General features: G+C 45.2%; 1 protein-coding gene across 2 annotated transcripts in view; it reads right to left on the bottom strand.

The window, feature by feature from the left end:
* The window catches only part of GALM (galactose mutarotase), a 106,075-nt gene that overhangs the window by 20,202 nt on the left and 69,323 nt on the right, over positions 1-16,550 (bottom strand). For both annotated transcript variants that reach the window (XM_027621333.2, XM_027621332.2), the window contains exon 4: positions 11,743-11,824. In XM_027621333.2, the coding sequence (XP_027477134.1) occupies positions 11,743-11,824 (82 nt within the window). The remainder of the gene's footprint in view (positions 1-11,742; positions 11,825-16,550) is intronic.

Raw genomic sequence — 16,550 nt, 5'->3', positions numbered from 1 at the left:
ATACAGAAAGGCAATTGCATTCGTCAGATCAAGCAGAAACAGAGAAGCTGGCCATGCAACCCTCACTCCTGGCAGTTCTTGCTCCTCCAGATGGAACCTTGGAGAAGTTCCTTTCCTTCTGGGAATGCCATCTTCCTCCTCTTGCTAGTCTTCTAGCTCCCTTCAGAAAATCAACTGGTGACGAACTAGCAAAAAATTGTAAAGCCACCCTGAAGATTACCAAAACGAAAACACACTATTGCTCATCTCCAAAACAATGGCTATCTTATATATAATAATACATAGTAGGATAACCATAAACTATCATTACCTTGAGAAAGGACAACCCTCCCCTCCCCCTTCACACACAAAACACAAACCCTCTGTGGACCAAGATGATGCGATCAGCTCATATAGGGCTTTACACAGAATTCTGGGGGCCCGTGAAGCCCCTGAAGATCTCTCATCATCTTCTCAGATATACATCTATGGATCCTGGTTATGAATATCTGGGTTAGAGGCTGCACGGAGTCTCTGAATCAGGGTTAGAAACTGACTGGATTTCAGAGTTCAACTGATATAACCCCCATCTGATGAGAGTTAGCAGATTAGCTTATGAGGCCCAGCGAGTTTTCCTGGCTGGCTCGCGCACGCAGCTGGTGGGTAGTAGAAGAGAGCCCGGTGTCCAAGCTTTCTGAATCCCAGTTACCCTGCACTGTTGTGTTCATATGCTCTGTTGAAAACAAATGTCAAGAAGGGAGAAGACTGGAGAGAGACTGAGTGTAGGGAAAGGAGGGAGTACCTGTTCCTAGAACGTACAGCCTGGCTCTTACTGGGTTTCATTTTTGTGTTTAGCACAGTTTTCTAGCTTTAAGCCAAAGAGACCAAGCCTGAAGCTCCCTCCAGCTCCCTATTTTAGACCTGTAACTAAATCCTGCTAGATCATCTCAGGCCAGGCCGACTTGTGGAAGGGAAGATAAGAAAGGTGAGCTCTGGGCACAGGGTGAGCTCTAAACAGTTTCTGTCATTACACAAACCCTTGAACAACAAAGAATCTATTGTTTGCAGGAAGTGAGGAAAAGACTTCTAAGGAGAAAGTATGGCCTTGAAGAGTAGGGGTTTATGCAACAGAGAAGGGGGAGTTGGGTGGTCCCTGTGGGTGGCAGGTGTGTGGGATATGAGTGAGGCACGCCAGGAGATGGGTCTGAGGCAGCTGGTGTGTGGCCTGGGAGCCACCTAAAAGGTTTTTAAGCTGTAGGGTATCAAAGCAAGATTTGCATTTTAGATAGATAACTTTAGTAACCAGATGGAGGCTAGATCTAAAGAGATTTTTTTTTTCCCCAGTTAGAGAGCTATTTTCCAGATTCATTTGTTCATCCACTGATCCCAATTTGTGAAACTCATAATATAAGCCAGGCAGTGATCTAGACAAGAAAAGACAGCCTAACCAGGACAGTGACGATGGAAATAGAACAATATAATCAATAATATACACCAAAGAGACAAATTCGAGAAATACTTAGGAGTTAAAAATCAGCACGACTCGATGATTAACAATACTGGGGGGAGGGGAGACTCAAAAGGAAAGAGGAAGCGTACTGATGGCTGGTTGAAACTAATATTATGTCCAGAGGATTTTAGGGCAGCGAATACTCTGTGTGCTATCATTATGATGGATACATGTCATTCTACATTTGTCCAAGAGTGAACCCTAATGTAAACTATGAACTTTGGGTGATGATGATATGTCAATGTAGGTTCATCAAATTGTTAACAAATGCTTCACTCTGGTGGTATATGTTGAAAAGGGGGGGGGTTGTGCATATGTGGGGGCATGGGTATATGGGAAATTTCGGTACCTTCTGCTCAATTTTGCTGTGAACCTAAAAATTCTCTCTAAAAGAAAAAAAACACAGTCTTGGTTTAAAAAATCAGCAGCACCTGATGACTAACAATATTGGGGGGAGGGGCGCCTGGGTGGCTCAGATGGTTAAGCGTCTGCCTTCGGCTCAGGTCATGATCCCAGGGTCCTGGGATCGAGCCCCACATCGGTCTCCCTGCTCGGCGGGGAGCCTGCTGCTCCCTCTGCCTCTGCCCCCCCCCCTCTGACTCTCATGAATAAATAAATAAAACATTAAAAAAAATACTGGGGGGAAGTGGGATGCAAAGAAAAAGGCTGCATACTGGTGTAGGTTTGAAACTAGTACTATGTCCAACATTTTAGAATCATATAAAGTCTAAAGGAACTTTCTGTAAGAAGCTCCAGAATGATTAAAACATGTAGATCAAAACAGTCTTCATTTGCACCATCTTTGAGCCGGGAGACTACTTTGGAATTTGTTATTTCTCCAGGGCAGAGACTTAGACTTGCCCTAGGGAAGTAATTATAAAATTGACTGAATTGTAGGTTGAACCCAGAGAGGATGAAAAAAAATACAAAGGTTTTTGCTGGGCCTTTCTCCACAGCCTCATGGTAAGCCTTTCGTACCAGAATTCTAATTTTGTCAAAATGGGGTTGCTTTTCATGTAATTTTAGAAGGCGCTTTCAAAAACCGAGAGCAGCAAGAACAGCAAGTGAACACAGATGGGCTGGGGGACAGAGTGGGTTGTGTAGATTTCTATAAAAATAAAAGGTACCTTTTCTCAAGGAAAAGAATAAGATAGAATTTTACTAATGTTACTGTAAGAGGCAAAAACCTAGTCAAAGCATTCATTTTTTGCTTTCTTAATTCCCCATCTACGACTGTAAGTAAAGAACAGCAACATTAAAAGAAAAGAAAAAAAAAACTGCGTGCTGCAAATGCCTATAAAGACACGTGCTTGGTTCTGCACAATCTTGTGTACATGATAATATCTTGCTGGGCAGGTTGCCCACACTGCCTCCAAGTCTCACAGTTCTATAAAGCGAAAAGGGGACGTGTAATGTTTACAACCCTGGGAATGAATTAATCCCCAGGGAAACAGAAGGCCAGAATTTTCTCACCTGTTCACATTTAGCTGGCTTCGTACCTGAGCAGGGCTCCAAGAACTGATTTCCTCTTGTTGCCCCAGGACAGGACAACTAGACTCGGGTCCCAAAGCTAAATGCCCGACATAGCTGCACAGAGATCTGGCACTGGAATGTTCTCTGTCTGTGGACACTGATTATACACTGGTCCTTCCTGATAAATAGCTTCCGGGAGTTGCACTTTTGGGAAACTACAGGGACAGCCCTGACAACAACATATATAAACATACACTCAAGACGATCTGAAGATGCCCCAGTAACAGAGTACGAGCCCATCCTAAGTAGTGGCAAATGCTTTACGGGCTGCATTTTTTTTTTTTTTAAAGTAGGGAAGGACAACTGCTCAGAAGAAGCAAAGCTAAACTAACTGCTGACATGCAAACCCAGCCTGACAGCTTAGCTGCAGACACTGCTCTTGGTCTCCAGGTGAACCAAGCATGCAGCCTTGCAGAAGCCTTCTGGTGGTGCAGCAGTGGTGCAGGAGACACCTGTGAACCAGGACCCTGTGACCCAACACCCCTGCCAGCTCCAAAGTGCCCAGAATTACATCCAGAGCAGTAGCTTCAGAAACCAGGTGATGGATTCTATTCTTTTATTCAACAGAGTTTCTTCTTCTTTTTTTTTTCCCAGAAAAAAAAAAGCAAAGACGCTGGAGTCTTGCAGCCTAACACACAAAGGATATTGTTTGCCTGCCTTTGCCTGGAAGCCTCCAGGAATGACAAAATGGCAGAAATTTCCATGGGGAAAGCGGGGTGGGGGGAGAGGGGGCGGGCGGGTGATTTGATTTGAATGGGCCCCTTTGAAGGCTTCTGCTACCCCCACACTTGCTGAGGCTTTTCCACTGAGCTTTGGGAAAAGGATAGCTTTTTATTTTTTTTTTAAGATTTTATTTATTTATTTGAGAGAGAGAATGAGAGATAGAGAGCACGAGAGGGAAGAGGGTCAGAGGGAGAAGCAGACTCCCCGCTGAGCAGGAAGCCCGATGCGGGACTCGATCCCGGGACTCCAGGATCATGACCTGAGCCGAAGGCAGTCGCTTAACCAACTGAGCCACCCAGGCGCCCAAAGGATAGCTTTTTAATAGGAGCTCACAGAAAGGGGGAGAATGAAGAAGCCAGTAATGCAGGCTGTTGTCTTCCGTGTCTTACTGACCGAGAGGGCTGAAGACATTTTCTATGCTCCCCAGATTGCCAACAGGAAGAAAGCCAGGAGCAAAACAGGAGCCTGAGGCCGCCAGAGGTCTGAGGGCGCTGCCTGGGCGAGGGGTCTAAATGGGGGCTATGAGTTTAAGACAAGGGGATTTCATGATATGTGCTTTCTTTGGCTCCCTCAAACTGTATGCCAAGGCAACCCTTTCCTTTCTGTGTGATGAGGCCCAATCGGTGAGCCTGCAACAGGCAAAATGGAGGCCAAGGCTCTGCCCCTCCCCACCAACACACACGGGGAGGGGGAAGGTCCCTTTTTACCGACTACCTCGGCCACAGTATCATAGCTACTGTACAATAAGAGGTGCTGCTTTCTCGTGACAGTGGGTTTTCCCTTCACCTGAAAAATTATTTACCGAAAATCTATGACCAAGGTGAAAAACGCCCGCAAAGTTTAGATCTGCATCAGCATTTCCCTCAGAAATAGTTTCTATGAAGGGCAAACAAAAAGAAGGAGTTGAAACACAAACATAAGTAAAAATTCACAGTCACAAAAGGCAGGGGCCTGGGACTATTAAACATCTTTGTATCACAGAAAGACACGAGCTTCGAAGCAAGCCTAGGGGGCCTTGGCAGAAAGTCAAGAGAAGGTTGGCTCAATGAAGCTACAGAAATTGCCATTTGTCAGATGAAGCATTTGGGACAAACTGGCACAGAATTCAAAGAATGATCTGATAAAAGTCCTCATGGTTATACAATGTTGCCCCGAGCTTCCTCCAAATCCACCACAAGTTCTCCCGCGGAGCTACCCTTTCAGACATGTTTCGCGGCTGTCTCTTCTTGGGATACTGGGTGCAGGTAAGGAGTTCTCAGTTTCTTTTTTTGTACAATGATGATAACAGAGACTTTTCTCTCTGGGAGTTCCAAGTAAAAACAATGAGGATTTTTATGACCCTAAAATAAGAAATCTAAAAAAACCCAAAGACACAAGGATTTGGGGTGGAAAGCAGAGGATGGGGGATGGTGCCCAAAATATTTGATGGTAGAGTAAAAGGCATTCACACACAAGGAGACCAACGTGGCCCGCCAACCTCTGCCGGGCTCCCTGCGACCAGGCAGCAGCCCCAGGGAAAGCCAGGGAGAGCCAAAGGGTCTAGAATGAACTCACTGCCCAGCACCCTGCTAGTTAAATGAGGCATCTCATTGTAAGTGAATACCAGATGACCGAAAGCTACCCAGGTACACGGTGAAGCTTTTCTTCTACTCTGTTGGTGAACTTCCTACCCCCTTCAACAGAGATGACCAGTGGAAGACGGTAGATCTGCAACAATAGCCTGCTCAGATGAGAAAACTGAAAACAAGCAGGACAAGGGATGCATCACCAAACAAGGTCTGACATTGCAACAGCGCAATGACCTCCGAGGTTACTGAGGGGCGCGCAGAATAATTCTGAGCTTTAAACTGGACTGTTCTAGAGTTGTTCCTTTTCCACATTCCCTTCCTGGCCAGTCTAACACGACCAGGCACTTCCACTCATGCTCTTTACTCTCAGGCAAGCCTCTTAACGCTCCATCTTTGCCTTTCTTTTTTCCTCCTCTTTCCAATATAACTTGTTTTCTGCTTTCTTTGCAGAAAGGTCAAAATAAAGGGAGGAAAAGAGAGAAGCTATAAGGCTACTTCTATAAAAGGTAGAAAAGAAATGAGAACTGACAACTGTTGAAGGCAGCTTTTTTTTTTTCTGGCTTTGTACCCATGTCATGACCACATGGTGATCTTGTCTATCTATATCATCAAGAAATGACTTTTCTTTCCTCTCCCACCCACCCCATCCCAGAACCCTTCTCAACATCTAACCACACGGTAGGGTCTGCAGAGTACGGGTGTAGTGAAGAGCCTGAGTTTGAATACCAGTCTCCCTAGGTTTGAATCCCAGCTTCCCACCACTTGTTAACTGGGTAATCCCCAGTAAGTTACTGACACTTCTCAGATTCCAGGTTCTCTATCTGTTAAATAAGAATCGTTATAGGATTCTGGTATGGATTACCATTTATAAATCCTCTCTTAAATGTTAGCTATTATTATCATAAACCTTCACCTCACCTCACAAATAAACAGTATCTTCCTTTTTCTCAATTCAGTACAACCACAATCTCTAATACTGCATATCAATCCCCAGAACTCTTAACCGAGTGTGACTGGTCTAACGGGTTTCTTATATGCCTCAAGGAAGTGGCCTTGTGGTTCAGTCCACTTCTGGCTCAATGTCCGGAAGTTTAAGACTGGACTCAGGTACACCTGTGAGTCTGCCCTGTGTAGATCAGCCTTGAACTCTAGGCCAGCCTAGGGTCATCCAGGGCCATCCAGAGCCATCCAGGACTGCAGCCACACGAGGGCCTGGTGCAGATCTGACATGGTCCCAGCCAACCCCTCTGCACCCGTTGGTTTTCTGCCACTGAGAGCACGCCCCGGATCCTTCAGAAGCGCAGCGCTTTCCTGGGCATAGTCCTGCTGTTCCTGCACTCCCTTTCCTTGTTCATCTCTACCCAGAACACCTTTCTCCTCGTTGCCTGGCAAATCTCCACTTGCCCTTGCAGGTTTTATTTAACTCGCATCTCCTCCATCTGGGAGCCCTCAGGCCGCGCTTTTCCTCTGAAGCAAGTCTCTGAGTTCCATCTATCCTGACATTTGCCAGGTGAATGGATAATATTCTGGCTGACTCCTCCACTAGACTGTCCATTCCTGGTGAGCCCAGCAGCAGAGGGGAGGCATTTCCAAATGACCAAATGACTTTGGACTGGTCTCAGAGTTAAGCCACACACTCATGGGCTTTGGGTCAGGGTTAAGAATCCGATGAAATCTGGGCTCCCAGAGATCTGTTCTTGGCTGAAAGAGGGTCAGACATGTGAATTCTTCCATCAGGGCAGGGCAGAGTGGAAGTGACCGCCCATTTCTGGAGGCAGTGCCGAAGCAAACACACAATTCATTTGTTTCTCACACATTTCTGACAAAGGGGAGGAAGAAACAACCCTATAATTTCAGTTGAAGTGTCACTGGGCAAACGGACATAACCTCTGTTGGACTGGCTAATGTATGGAAGGTAAAAGAGACTTAGGGATTTTTGTACGTGCTCTGAAGTTGTTGCAACTTATCTGCTTTCATGGCAGAGTTCTAATGGATTTGAAGGGTGGCAGAAAAATAGCAGTAAGATGTTATAAGAGCCTTATAGAATCATGGAATGTAAGCACTTCAAGTGATCTTTCAGACCAATTACTGGTTTACAATCATGAGTCCATGATAACATTTTTATTGGTCTACAGAAAACAGAGATATATTTGGATAACCTATCACATTTCTTTAAAAAGCAAGATGAATTCAATTTAAAGGGGTGTTCTTTATTCTGAGATTAAAATTTCCCCACTTTTGTGCTGTTAAAATATTTTCTTTTATAAAAAGATGGTGATTATAAATGGCAGCTTGGGTTTTAGAAAAAAATAAATGTAGTCTATTTCTTCCTCTTTTTTTTTCCCAATAGGCTCCACGCCCAACATGGGATTTGAACTCAGGATCTCAAGATTGAGAGTCACATGCCCTACTGACTAAACCAGCCAGGCACCACTAGTCTATTTATTTCTGTTCCTCATTATTACCTCGGTTAGTTTAAATTATTTTTTTAATTGAAATATATATACATACATTCCCATTAGTTTTAATAGCCCTATATTTATGATCGCTCTCTAACTTGGCAAAATGAAAAGTTGGGCAACCCCATGTAAGTCTCTCAAATTATTTTTTAAAGAAAATTTACAGGTCCATAATATTGGATTGAGTTCAACATCCCTCCCATTTGCAGAAAAGGAAATGAGGGCGTAGGGAAGTTAAATGTTAAAGCATTACACAAACACTGAAGGCTGCCTAGCGAGTTAACAGCAGAGCCCAGACCAAAACCAGGGCTCTTGCCTCCCAGGGTCCAGAGCCCTTACAGCCCTATTCAGCTTCACAGGTGTTCAAAATTAGTACAAAGTATAGAATTTGATCCTAAAACCATTCACAGTGCAGACCTGAGCTGACCATGAGTTTTCTGAGCTCTATGGTGCTTTGCCACAATTCTCTCTTACCATCATGACAAATAATCTTTTTTTTTTAAGATTTTATTTATTTATTTGAGAGGGAGAGAATGAGAGATAGAGAGCACGAGAGGGAAGAGGGTCAGAGGGAGAAGCAGACTCCCCGCTGAGCAGGGAGCCCGATGCGGGACTCGATCCCGGCACTCCAGGATCATGACCTGAGCCGAAGGCAGTCGCTTAACCAGCTGAGCCACCCAGGCGCCCCGACAAATACTCTTTACACGGCATGAGTTACACATTTTTGTGATTTTCATCTGATCAAAATGCAACAGGACAACATAAGATTTTATAAATATACACAAATAAATATGCACTAATTTCATCACCTCCACCTAGAAGCTCCTGAATTCATTTTCTTCCTTTTCGGTCGCAAACCAGCAGCCGCCGCCATTTTCCCTTTGGAGTTCACAATACGGAGTTCTAATGCAATCCTGCAGCATCTAGGATAGGATGGGCCGGCTTACTCATCCTCACGCTGAGTCACGCAAATATCAGAAGATGACACATGTTACCAAGACAAATGTGAAAGCCTTTAATCCCAGCCCTGGAGCAAGGAAAACTGCGATGCACAAATTTTTAATCCATTTATCTTGATTTCTCGTTATTATTCTAATTAGCTCTGTAGTCCCTATATTGATGGGTTTCTAATTCCTGCTGTTCACAGAAGTTGCTGCTTAGTATGCAGGCTCACATTCTTACCATTTTCCTCATACAAATTTTGAACTAGTGGCCATAAACACAACCCCATTATTTTAAAGACGCCCAAATAAAACAAAAGCCCTTACCTATAAATAAAGGCAAGTGTCCAGGAAAATTAAAAATAATATATTACTTGGAGCCCTGGGCTTTTTAAAATTTTTTTTTAAAAATTTGAAATAATTTTAGGGCGCCTGGGTGGCTCAGTTGGTTAAGCGACTGCCTTCGGCTCAGGTCATGATCCTGGAGTCCCGGGATCGAGTCCCACATCGGGCTCCCTGCTCAGCGGGGAGTCTGCTTCTCCCTCTGACCCTCCCCCTCTCATGTGCTCACTCTCTCTCTCATTCTCTCTCTCAAATAAATAAATAAAATCTTTAAAAAAAATAAAAAAAAATAAAAAATTTGAAATAATTTTAGACATCAGAGAGGTTACAAAAATAGTACATCCCTGGGGGTGCCTGGCTGGCTCAGTCAGTACGGCGTGCAACTCTTGATCTCAGGATTGTGAGTCTGAGCCCCACGTTGGGGGTAGAGATTTCTTAAAAATAAAATCTTAAAAAAAAAAAAAGTACATCTCTGTATACCTGTCCTTTCCCCAATGTTAACATCATAGATAACCATGGTGCAATGATCACAACTAAGAAATTAACACTGGTTCAATACTATTAACTACACGCCTCCCTAGAATTTCACCAGTGTTCCCACCAACATCCTCTTTCTGGCTCAGGATCCAGTCCAGGATCTCCCATTGCATTTAGTTGTCCTTATATTCTTAGTCTCTTCTGTGACCATTCTTCAGTCTTGCTTCAAGGCCACCATGACCTTGACACTCCTGAAGAGTACTGCTTAATTATTTTGTAGACTGTCCCTCAACTGGGTTCACGTGATGCCTTCTCCTGAATGGAATGAGGTTAGGCATTTCTGACAGAATATGACACAGATGATGTGCTTTTCCAGGACATCATATGAGGAGGGTACAATACATCTTATTAGTGGTGATGTAAAACTTGATTACTTATGATGATGCCCTTGGCTTCAGAGTGCTCATATTCTGTCATTCTAAGCTCTTTACTAGCAGAGGAGACAAGCAAAGTAGTAGCACCCTTCCAGGGGGTGGGAACGGGGAAAGGCCTTCCTGACCTTCCACGAGTAGCTGCCAGCAGATGGGGTGATGGAAGGCTGGAACTCTGAACGGATGCCTAAGAGAGCGGAACACAAGACAACAGGGCTCTGACAAAGGGGCTCTGACCTAGCACCTCTAAGTCGCTGTCACACAGGCAGGAGATCTTGGCCAGCCAAGCAAGGGGCAGCAGGCAGCAGCCCTTCTTCCCAGGGGAAGGGGAGCTCATGCAAAAGTGTTTGTGTGGTTCTGGATTTCTGCTCTTCTTTCCCTTCATCCTCTGCTTTTGTTTACTTTGGTTTTCTCTGGCTAAGCCTTCTACACTTACCTCAGCTCTGATTTTTTTTTAAAGATTTTATTTATTTGACAGAGAGAGACACAGCAAGAGAGGGGACACAAGCAGGGGGAGTGGGAGAGGGAGAAGCAGGCTCTCCACTGAGCAGGGAGCCCGACGCGGGGCTCGATCCCAGGACCCTGGGATCATGACCGGAGCCGAAGGCAGACGCTTAACGACTGAGCCAGCCAGGCGCCCCCTCAGCTCTGATTTTAATGAAATCCAAATAAGAATATTTATCTACTGCTTTGGGGTAATTACCTCAAGTGAATTTCTATAAGCTGCCACAAATAACAGCACCCCTGCGAGCCACCTTGCTGTCATCCGTCTGTCCCCTGGAGGCAGATGGCAGTGCACCTGCAATCTAGTACAAATCTACACCACTTAATCCTCGAGACAACACAGAAACCAAGTTTGTTTGGTTTGTTTCTTCCTTTCTTTCTTGTTTTTAATTGAGATATAATCCCATACCACAAAATTCACCCTTTTAAAGTACACAGGTTAGTAGTGTTTAGTATATTTACAGATGTTTAGCATATTTACAGGATATTACCATCACCACTATCTAATTCCAGAATCTTTCATCACCCCCTACCAAAAAAATCTTGTACCAATTGTCACTCTCCATTCCCTTTGTCCCCAACCCCTGGCAACCTCCTAATGTACTTTCTATCTCTATGGAGCTATGGATTTGCCTATTTGTACTAAGGTAGTTTTGCTCACAAATAATAACAACCAAGATGATCTCAATCCAGTTAACCTAGGAGGCGCACCACACACACAGACACACACACACACCCATAAGGCTTGAGTTTGGTAACACCTCACCTTCCCTTTTGATACTTTGGACTCTCCATGCTACCCCATCCCCACAACTGTGTCTCAGAGGTGACACATGCATTGTCTTCCTCAGGGTCCAACCTTTCCTCCTCCATCTAAAACCACGTTGTGTTCTGTCAGTGTCCTGCACTGGGGAGGTAATGCTGAGGTAAATTTAGCTCCGCTGAGGTGCTAAGAAGTACCTGATTTACATTTTAGCAGAGAACTCTTGCGGTCTACGGCTCAGCTAGGATCGCCGTCTGACCCAGTTTGTTTAGAACTGCCCAGTTGCCCCAGCTTAATTATTAATAGCATCCCCTTTCCCTCTCAAAAGTGTCCTGGCTTGGGTGTTTAATTATATGGTCACCCAACCTTAACTCACATAAATGACTAATCACGGTAATTATAGGCAATTTGGCGGGCCAACAGAGAAAATAAATTTAGGTAAATGAGGTTTCAGTACTCTCCCAATCACACCCCAGCTCTGCATTCCCGTAAAAACGTTGAAGTTCACCAACCTGTAGGAATCAGGGTTTCATCCACAGGCAAAAAGGCATCAGCCTCTATAATGACTTCATGGTCGTATATGTTTGGGGAACCCTGGGACAGAAAGAGAGAGAAAGAAAAGAAGATCTAATGCTTAGTCTTATTTTGTATTTTTGCTTTTTTTTTAAGATTTATTTATTTGAGAGAGAGAGCACGTGAGCTGGGAGGTAGGGTGGAGGGAGGGACAGAGGAAGAGAGAGAGAGAATCCCAAGCAGTTTCCACGCTCAGCGCTCAGCGAGGAGCCCCACGCAGGGCTCGATCCCACGACCCTGAGATCATGACCTGAGTGGAAATCAAGAGTTGGACACTTAACCACTTGAGCGACCGAGGCGCCCCAGGTATTTTTCTAACTTCTCCGCAGAAATGTTTTCAGGCATTGACAAATACTTTAGAAATCCCATTTGACCTATGGCGACGATTAATATGTTCATTTAAGTGTAGGTAGATAGGTCCTCAACATCGCAACTGATACATTTGAAAGAAGTTTTTGAGGGTGACCCCAGCATGCATCTTCTTGTCTAAGTGGAATTACGAGTGTGAAAAGTCAGAGAGACATCAGTGGTTTGAAAGACTTTTCAACTTTGGCTTATTAACAGAGGGGTTTCTCCCACTCTCCCCACGTGCTAGGCAAACAGAAGAGCAAGAGTTGTTGACCTGGAACACGCAAGTGCTGGATGGCCAACATCTTGCCTCCAGGCTTGGAGGTGGGGTACCCTGTCCCCCTTCTCTGGCCCAGCTCCCACCCAGAGGACCCACTCTCTAGCACAGGACAGAAGCCAGGCGGTCAGAAGTAGAGTTCCTGCATTCGGGAGCTCGCTCATCTCTTCCATTAAAGATGTGGCCTGCCTTCCCGGGGGGAGCCAAAGACAGGTCAGTAGCCAGCAGGCCCGGGGTCTAGTTCTGGCTCTCATCGAGTGGCCCCAGGGAAATCACTTAGCCTAGAATCTCTTGTCCTTCAGGGTAAAACAGGCCAATGATGCTCCTTTTCCACCTTTTCCAGGCTGTTTGTGAAGGACAGTTTAGTAAAGCTATGTTGTGCTGCTTGCAAATTGGCAAGGATACATACAGGTTTCTGATAAAAAGGATTATATTTGAATAGTGTATTTTCAAGCTTCACAGCAGAAGTCATGGAAGGGGAACCAGGTTCCCCTGGAGAAGGTTTCTCCTTGGTGAATGCTCAAAACTAAGCTCAACTAGTGCTTCTCAACTGGGGATGATCTTGCCGTAGGGCAAAATTTGACAATGTTCTGGAGACATTTTTGATAGTCATGACTGGAGGTGGTAATGCTACTGGCATCTAATGGGAAGAGGCCAGGAATTCTGCCCAATGCCCTATAATGCACAGCCCTGCAACAAAGATATTGTCTGACCCAACATGTCAATGTGCTCGGGTTGAGAAACTCCGAGCTAAGCTAAACTGAAAGCTAGGCTGGGTAATTGAGAAGCAGGCAGAGGGAGGCAGAGCCCTGTGGGTTAACCGAAACAGATCCTCTAGTCAGAAAGACTTAGGCCGGGGCACCTGGGTGGCTCAGTTGGTTGAGCGACTGCCTTCGGCTCAGGTCATGATCCTGGAGTCCCGGGATCGAGTCCCACGTCGGGCTCCCTGCTCAGCGGGGAGTCTGCTTCTCCCTCTGACCCTCTTCCCTCTCGTGCTCTCTATCTCTCATTCTCTCTCTCTCAAATAAATAAATAAAATCTTAAAAAAAAAAAAAAAGAAAGAAAGACTTAGGCCCACACAATCAAATGGAGTCATCCTGAGGAGAAATGCCAGGATTTTAGAGACCATGAGAATCTATGTCTAAACAGGCCAGAAATTGCTTTAATTACACTCCGAGGAGGCTCTGTTCCTCAAGAACTGCCCTGGTCTTGTGCCCTCCCGGTGCATACACATGGGCAGGGGTAGGAGGGGACTGAAGACAAGGCCAGGGCAGAGGCCTCTCCTCTGCTCCCATAATCTCTACCTTAGTCACTCGTTTGGTCCCTGTTCTGACCTGAGAAGGGAGGTCCAAAATGGGAGGGGTCTGCACCACCACCTACAGCAGCTCTAGACTAGAGGGGGGTCTCTCCTGGCGGGCTCCCCGTACTCCCATCCCCTCATGCCTCAGGGGTCCTGCCAGCACCGAAGAGGCCTCTGGGCCTGAGGGGAGCAGAGATGAGGGAAGAGAACTGGGGACTGTTTCCTTGGCTCTATCCACTTGATGCTCAGCCGAAGGTTGAGTAGTATTCCATTGTACGAATATTTGGTAGACTGTTGCTTGTTTCCAGTATTTTTACTATTATGAATAAAGCTGCTCAGGAATTTCCTTTTTTTGTTTGTTTTGTAGCACTAGGGCAGGAAAAAAATGATTCAATCACACACCAAATAAACTGATGAGTCTGAGAGGTTAGGAAGAAGCCTGGGTTGGGGGAGAAGGCAAAGAACATTTACGAGAGAGCCACTCCCTTAATGCATCGGGTCACCAAGCGGCACCTATGTTCCTTTATGAAAGGGAAGCAGGCTTCATTTTACCATTCTTCTGACCTGGAATAATTCAATGATCCACTCTGGTGGAATATTCCTGCTGGATTCATTTCCTTTCTAGGCTGATGAAAACCTGGCAAGGAAGGCTGATCCACCAACAGCTCTTGAGGCCCATCTCTGGGTTCACTGTTGGTTTTGGTTAGCTTTGCTCAGCTGCTATTATTTCGGAACATTAACCATTTATAAAGCCCTTTGTGGCCTGCCGGGGGCTTTATAGACCTCTCCGTGCGTTGCCACTAGGACCGCCTTCATTCAGCTCTCCTGACCCTCTGCAGGGCAGCACCGACACTCGAGTACTCCCCCAAGCCACTGCAACTCCCTTCCTGGCACCCTTGTTTGCCCCTGGCAGAGCGCTGACTTGTTGACTCGTCCTGTGCTAGGGTCATATGCTCAGGGTAAAGGACGCCCTCCCTAATCCCACCGAGTAGTCCAATTCCCTTGCTGGTACTCGGTTACGCAGGGCATGGGACACACTTCTGGCGCATGAACTGGGAGGCAAAGGCTGCTGGAGAGCCTCTGGGAAAAGTTTTGTTTATTCTTAAAAATGGAACATTAGAGATATGAAAAAAAGGAATAGGCTCTTTTTTTGCCTCTGGGTGTGACTACACGAAGACATGATTCCTGGAGCTGCAGGTCAAAACCATCTTGTGGCCAGGAGACAATGAGCCCGAAGACAAGAGCCAAAACACTGAAGAGGCAGAATGGGAAGATGGAAGAACCTGGGTCTTTGCTGATGTACCTCTCCAGTCAGGCTGGAACCCCACTATTGCCTTTCATCTCAAACTCCCCCCAGGCTGCTCCATTGCCCCGTTCGGGGTTAGGTAAGTAAGGAACAAGAACAACAAAGCTCAAACAACCTGCAACCCGTATACCTTTTCCATTCTTTGAAAAACACAGTTCTCTCCTCCCCCCAGGCCATCAACACTCAATCTTAGAAGTGATGAGTCAAAATTTGGCCCCAGGTAGAACAAACATATTGCTTATTAAATTTAAAAAAGAAATAAACAAGCAACAAGCAAAAATACATTAAGATGAGCTGACCACCTTAAATGATCAAGTTTTGAGTTATTTCCCTGGGGAGGGTTTAAGACACATAATAATGCTTCGCTGGGTAGGGTAAGAGATGTTCTGAAGATGCAGAGGCCCCTGGACCCCAGGCCTGGTGAGTGACCACCCACTCTCATCAAAGGGCCCCAAAGGGCTAATGGCCCTCTCCCATCCTCAACCCTGAAGCTAGTGGCTGTGGATTCCAGTTGCACTCACTAAGACAGTAGACAGAAGGGAGTTAATGTTGACTACCCCTGTGGGTGGGTCTGTGATCTGCAAGGGTCCTCCTGCCTGGTAAATGGACAGAGCCTTAGTGAACCTGCATTCCCATTTTGTCTCCTTGATTGGAATACATCAGAAGATAGTTACATATTTAATGTATAATTTCCATATCTGAATTTTTTCTTTAGATTATAAAATCGGATGTCCTAAGTATACAAAAATGTGGAAAATAGTAAAAAATCACCATGATCTACTACCTATAAAAAACCACCAATAGTTTCTTTCTGAACTTATTAGAAAAGGTAGGGTCTTTATGAACAGTATTGCAGAGCCTCCTATGGCTGGGCATGTTTGTTTTGGTTTTGGTTTTTGGTTTGTCTTTAAGATTTTTTTTTTTAAAGATTTTATTTATTTATTTGACACACACAGTGAGAGAGAGAGAGCACAGCAGGGGGAGCGGCAGACAGAGGGAGAGGGGGAGGGAGAAGCAGGCTCCCAGGACCCCCGGGGTCAAGACTGGAGCTGAAGGCAGACGCTTAACCGCCTGAGCCACCCAGGTGCCCCAGTCTTTTAAGATCTTAAGGAGGACAGTGGAAGTTTCTGAGGATAAGCAATAGGCAAGTTTAGAATTTTCTTCTTTATTTTTAAGGGGAGAACTTCGGAAATTACATAAGAACCAATTAATTTGTGCTATTTGGAAAGATCCTAGAAAAAAAAGCAGCACATCGTCAGCAGACTCCTAAAAGAGTGTAAAAATGCAAGATATTACTAGTTGGCTGTGAACATCATCTTGTGGTAGGAAATCATGCCAAAGCGATTCAAGTATAGTAGACAATGATGAGCTTTTTAGATGAAGAGGAAGTAATAGATAGAGTCTACAGAGTTTAGCTAAACTTTCTACTCTCTGCCTCATGTAACAGCCTCCTCAACAAGCTCAAATATTACCATCAGGAGGGAATAAGGTAGTGTAGAGGGGATTACCTGAGGGG

This window comes from Zalophus californianus, chromosome 8 (assembly GCF_009762305.2).
Source record: "Zalophus californianus isolate mZalCal1 chromosome 8, mZalCal1.pri.v2, whole genome shotgun sequence".
In the NCBI taxonomy this organism is placed as follows: domain Eukaryota; kingdom Metazoa; phylum Chordata; class Mammalia; order Carnivora; family Otariidae; genus Zalophus; species Zalophus californianus.
The sequence above is the reverse complement of the archived record's forward strand: the minus strand, read 5'-3'. Positions and strand labels throughout refer to the sequence as shown.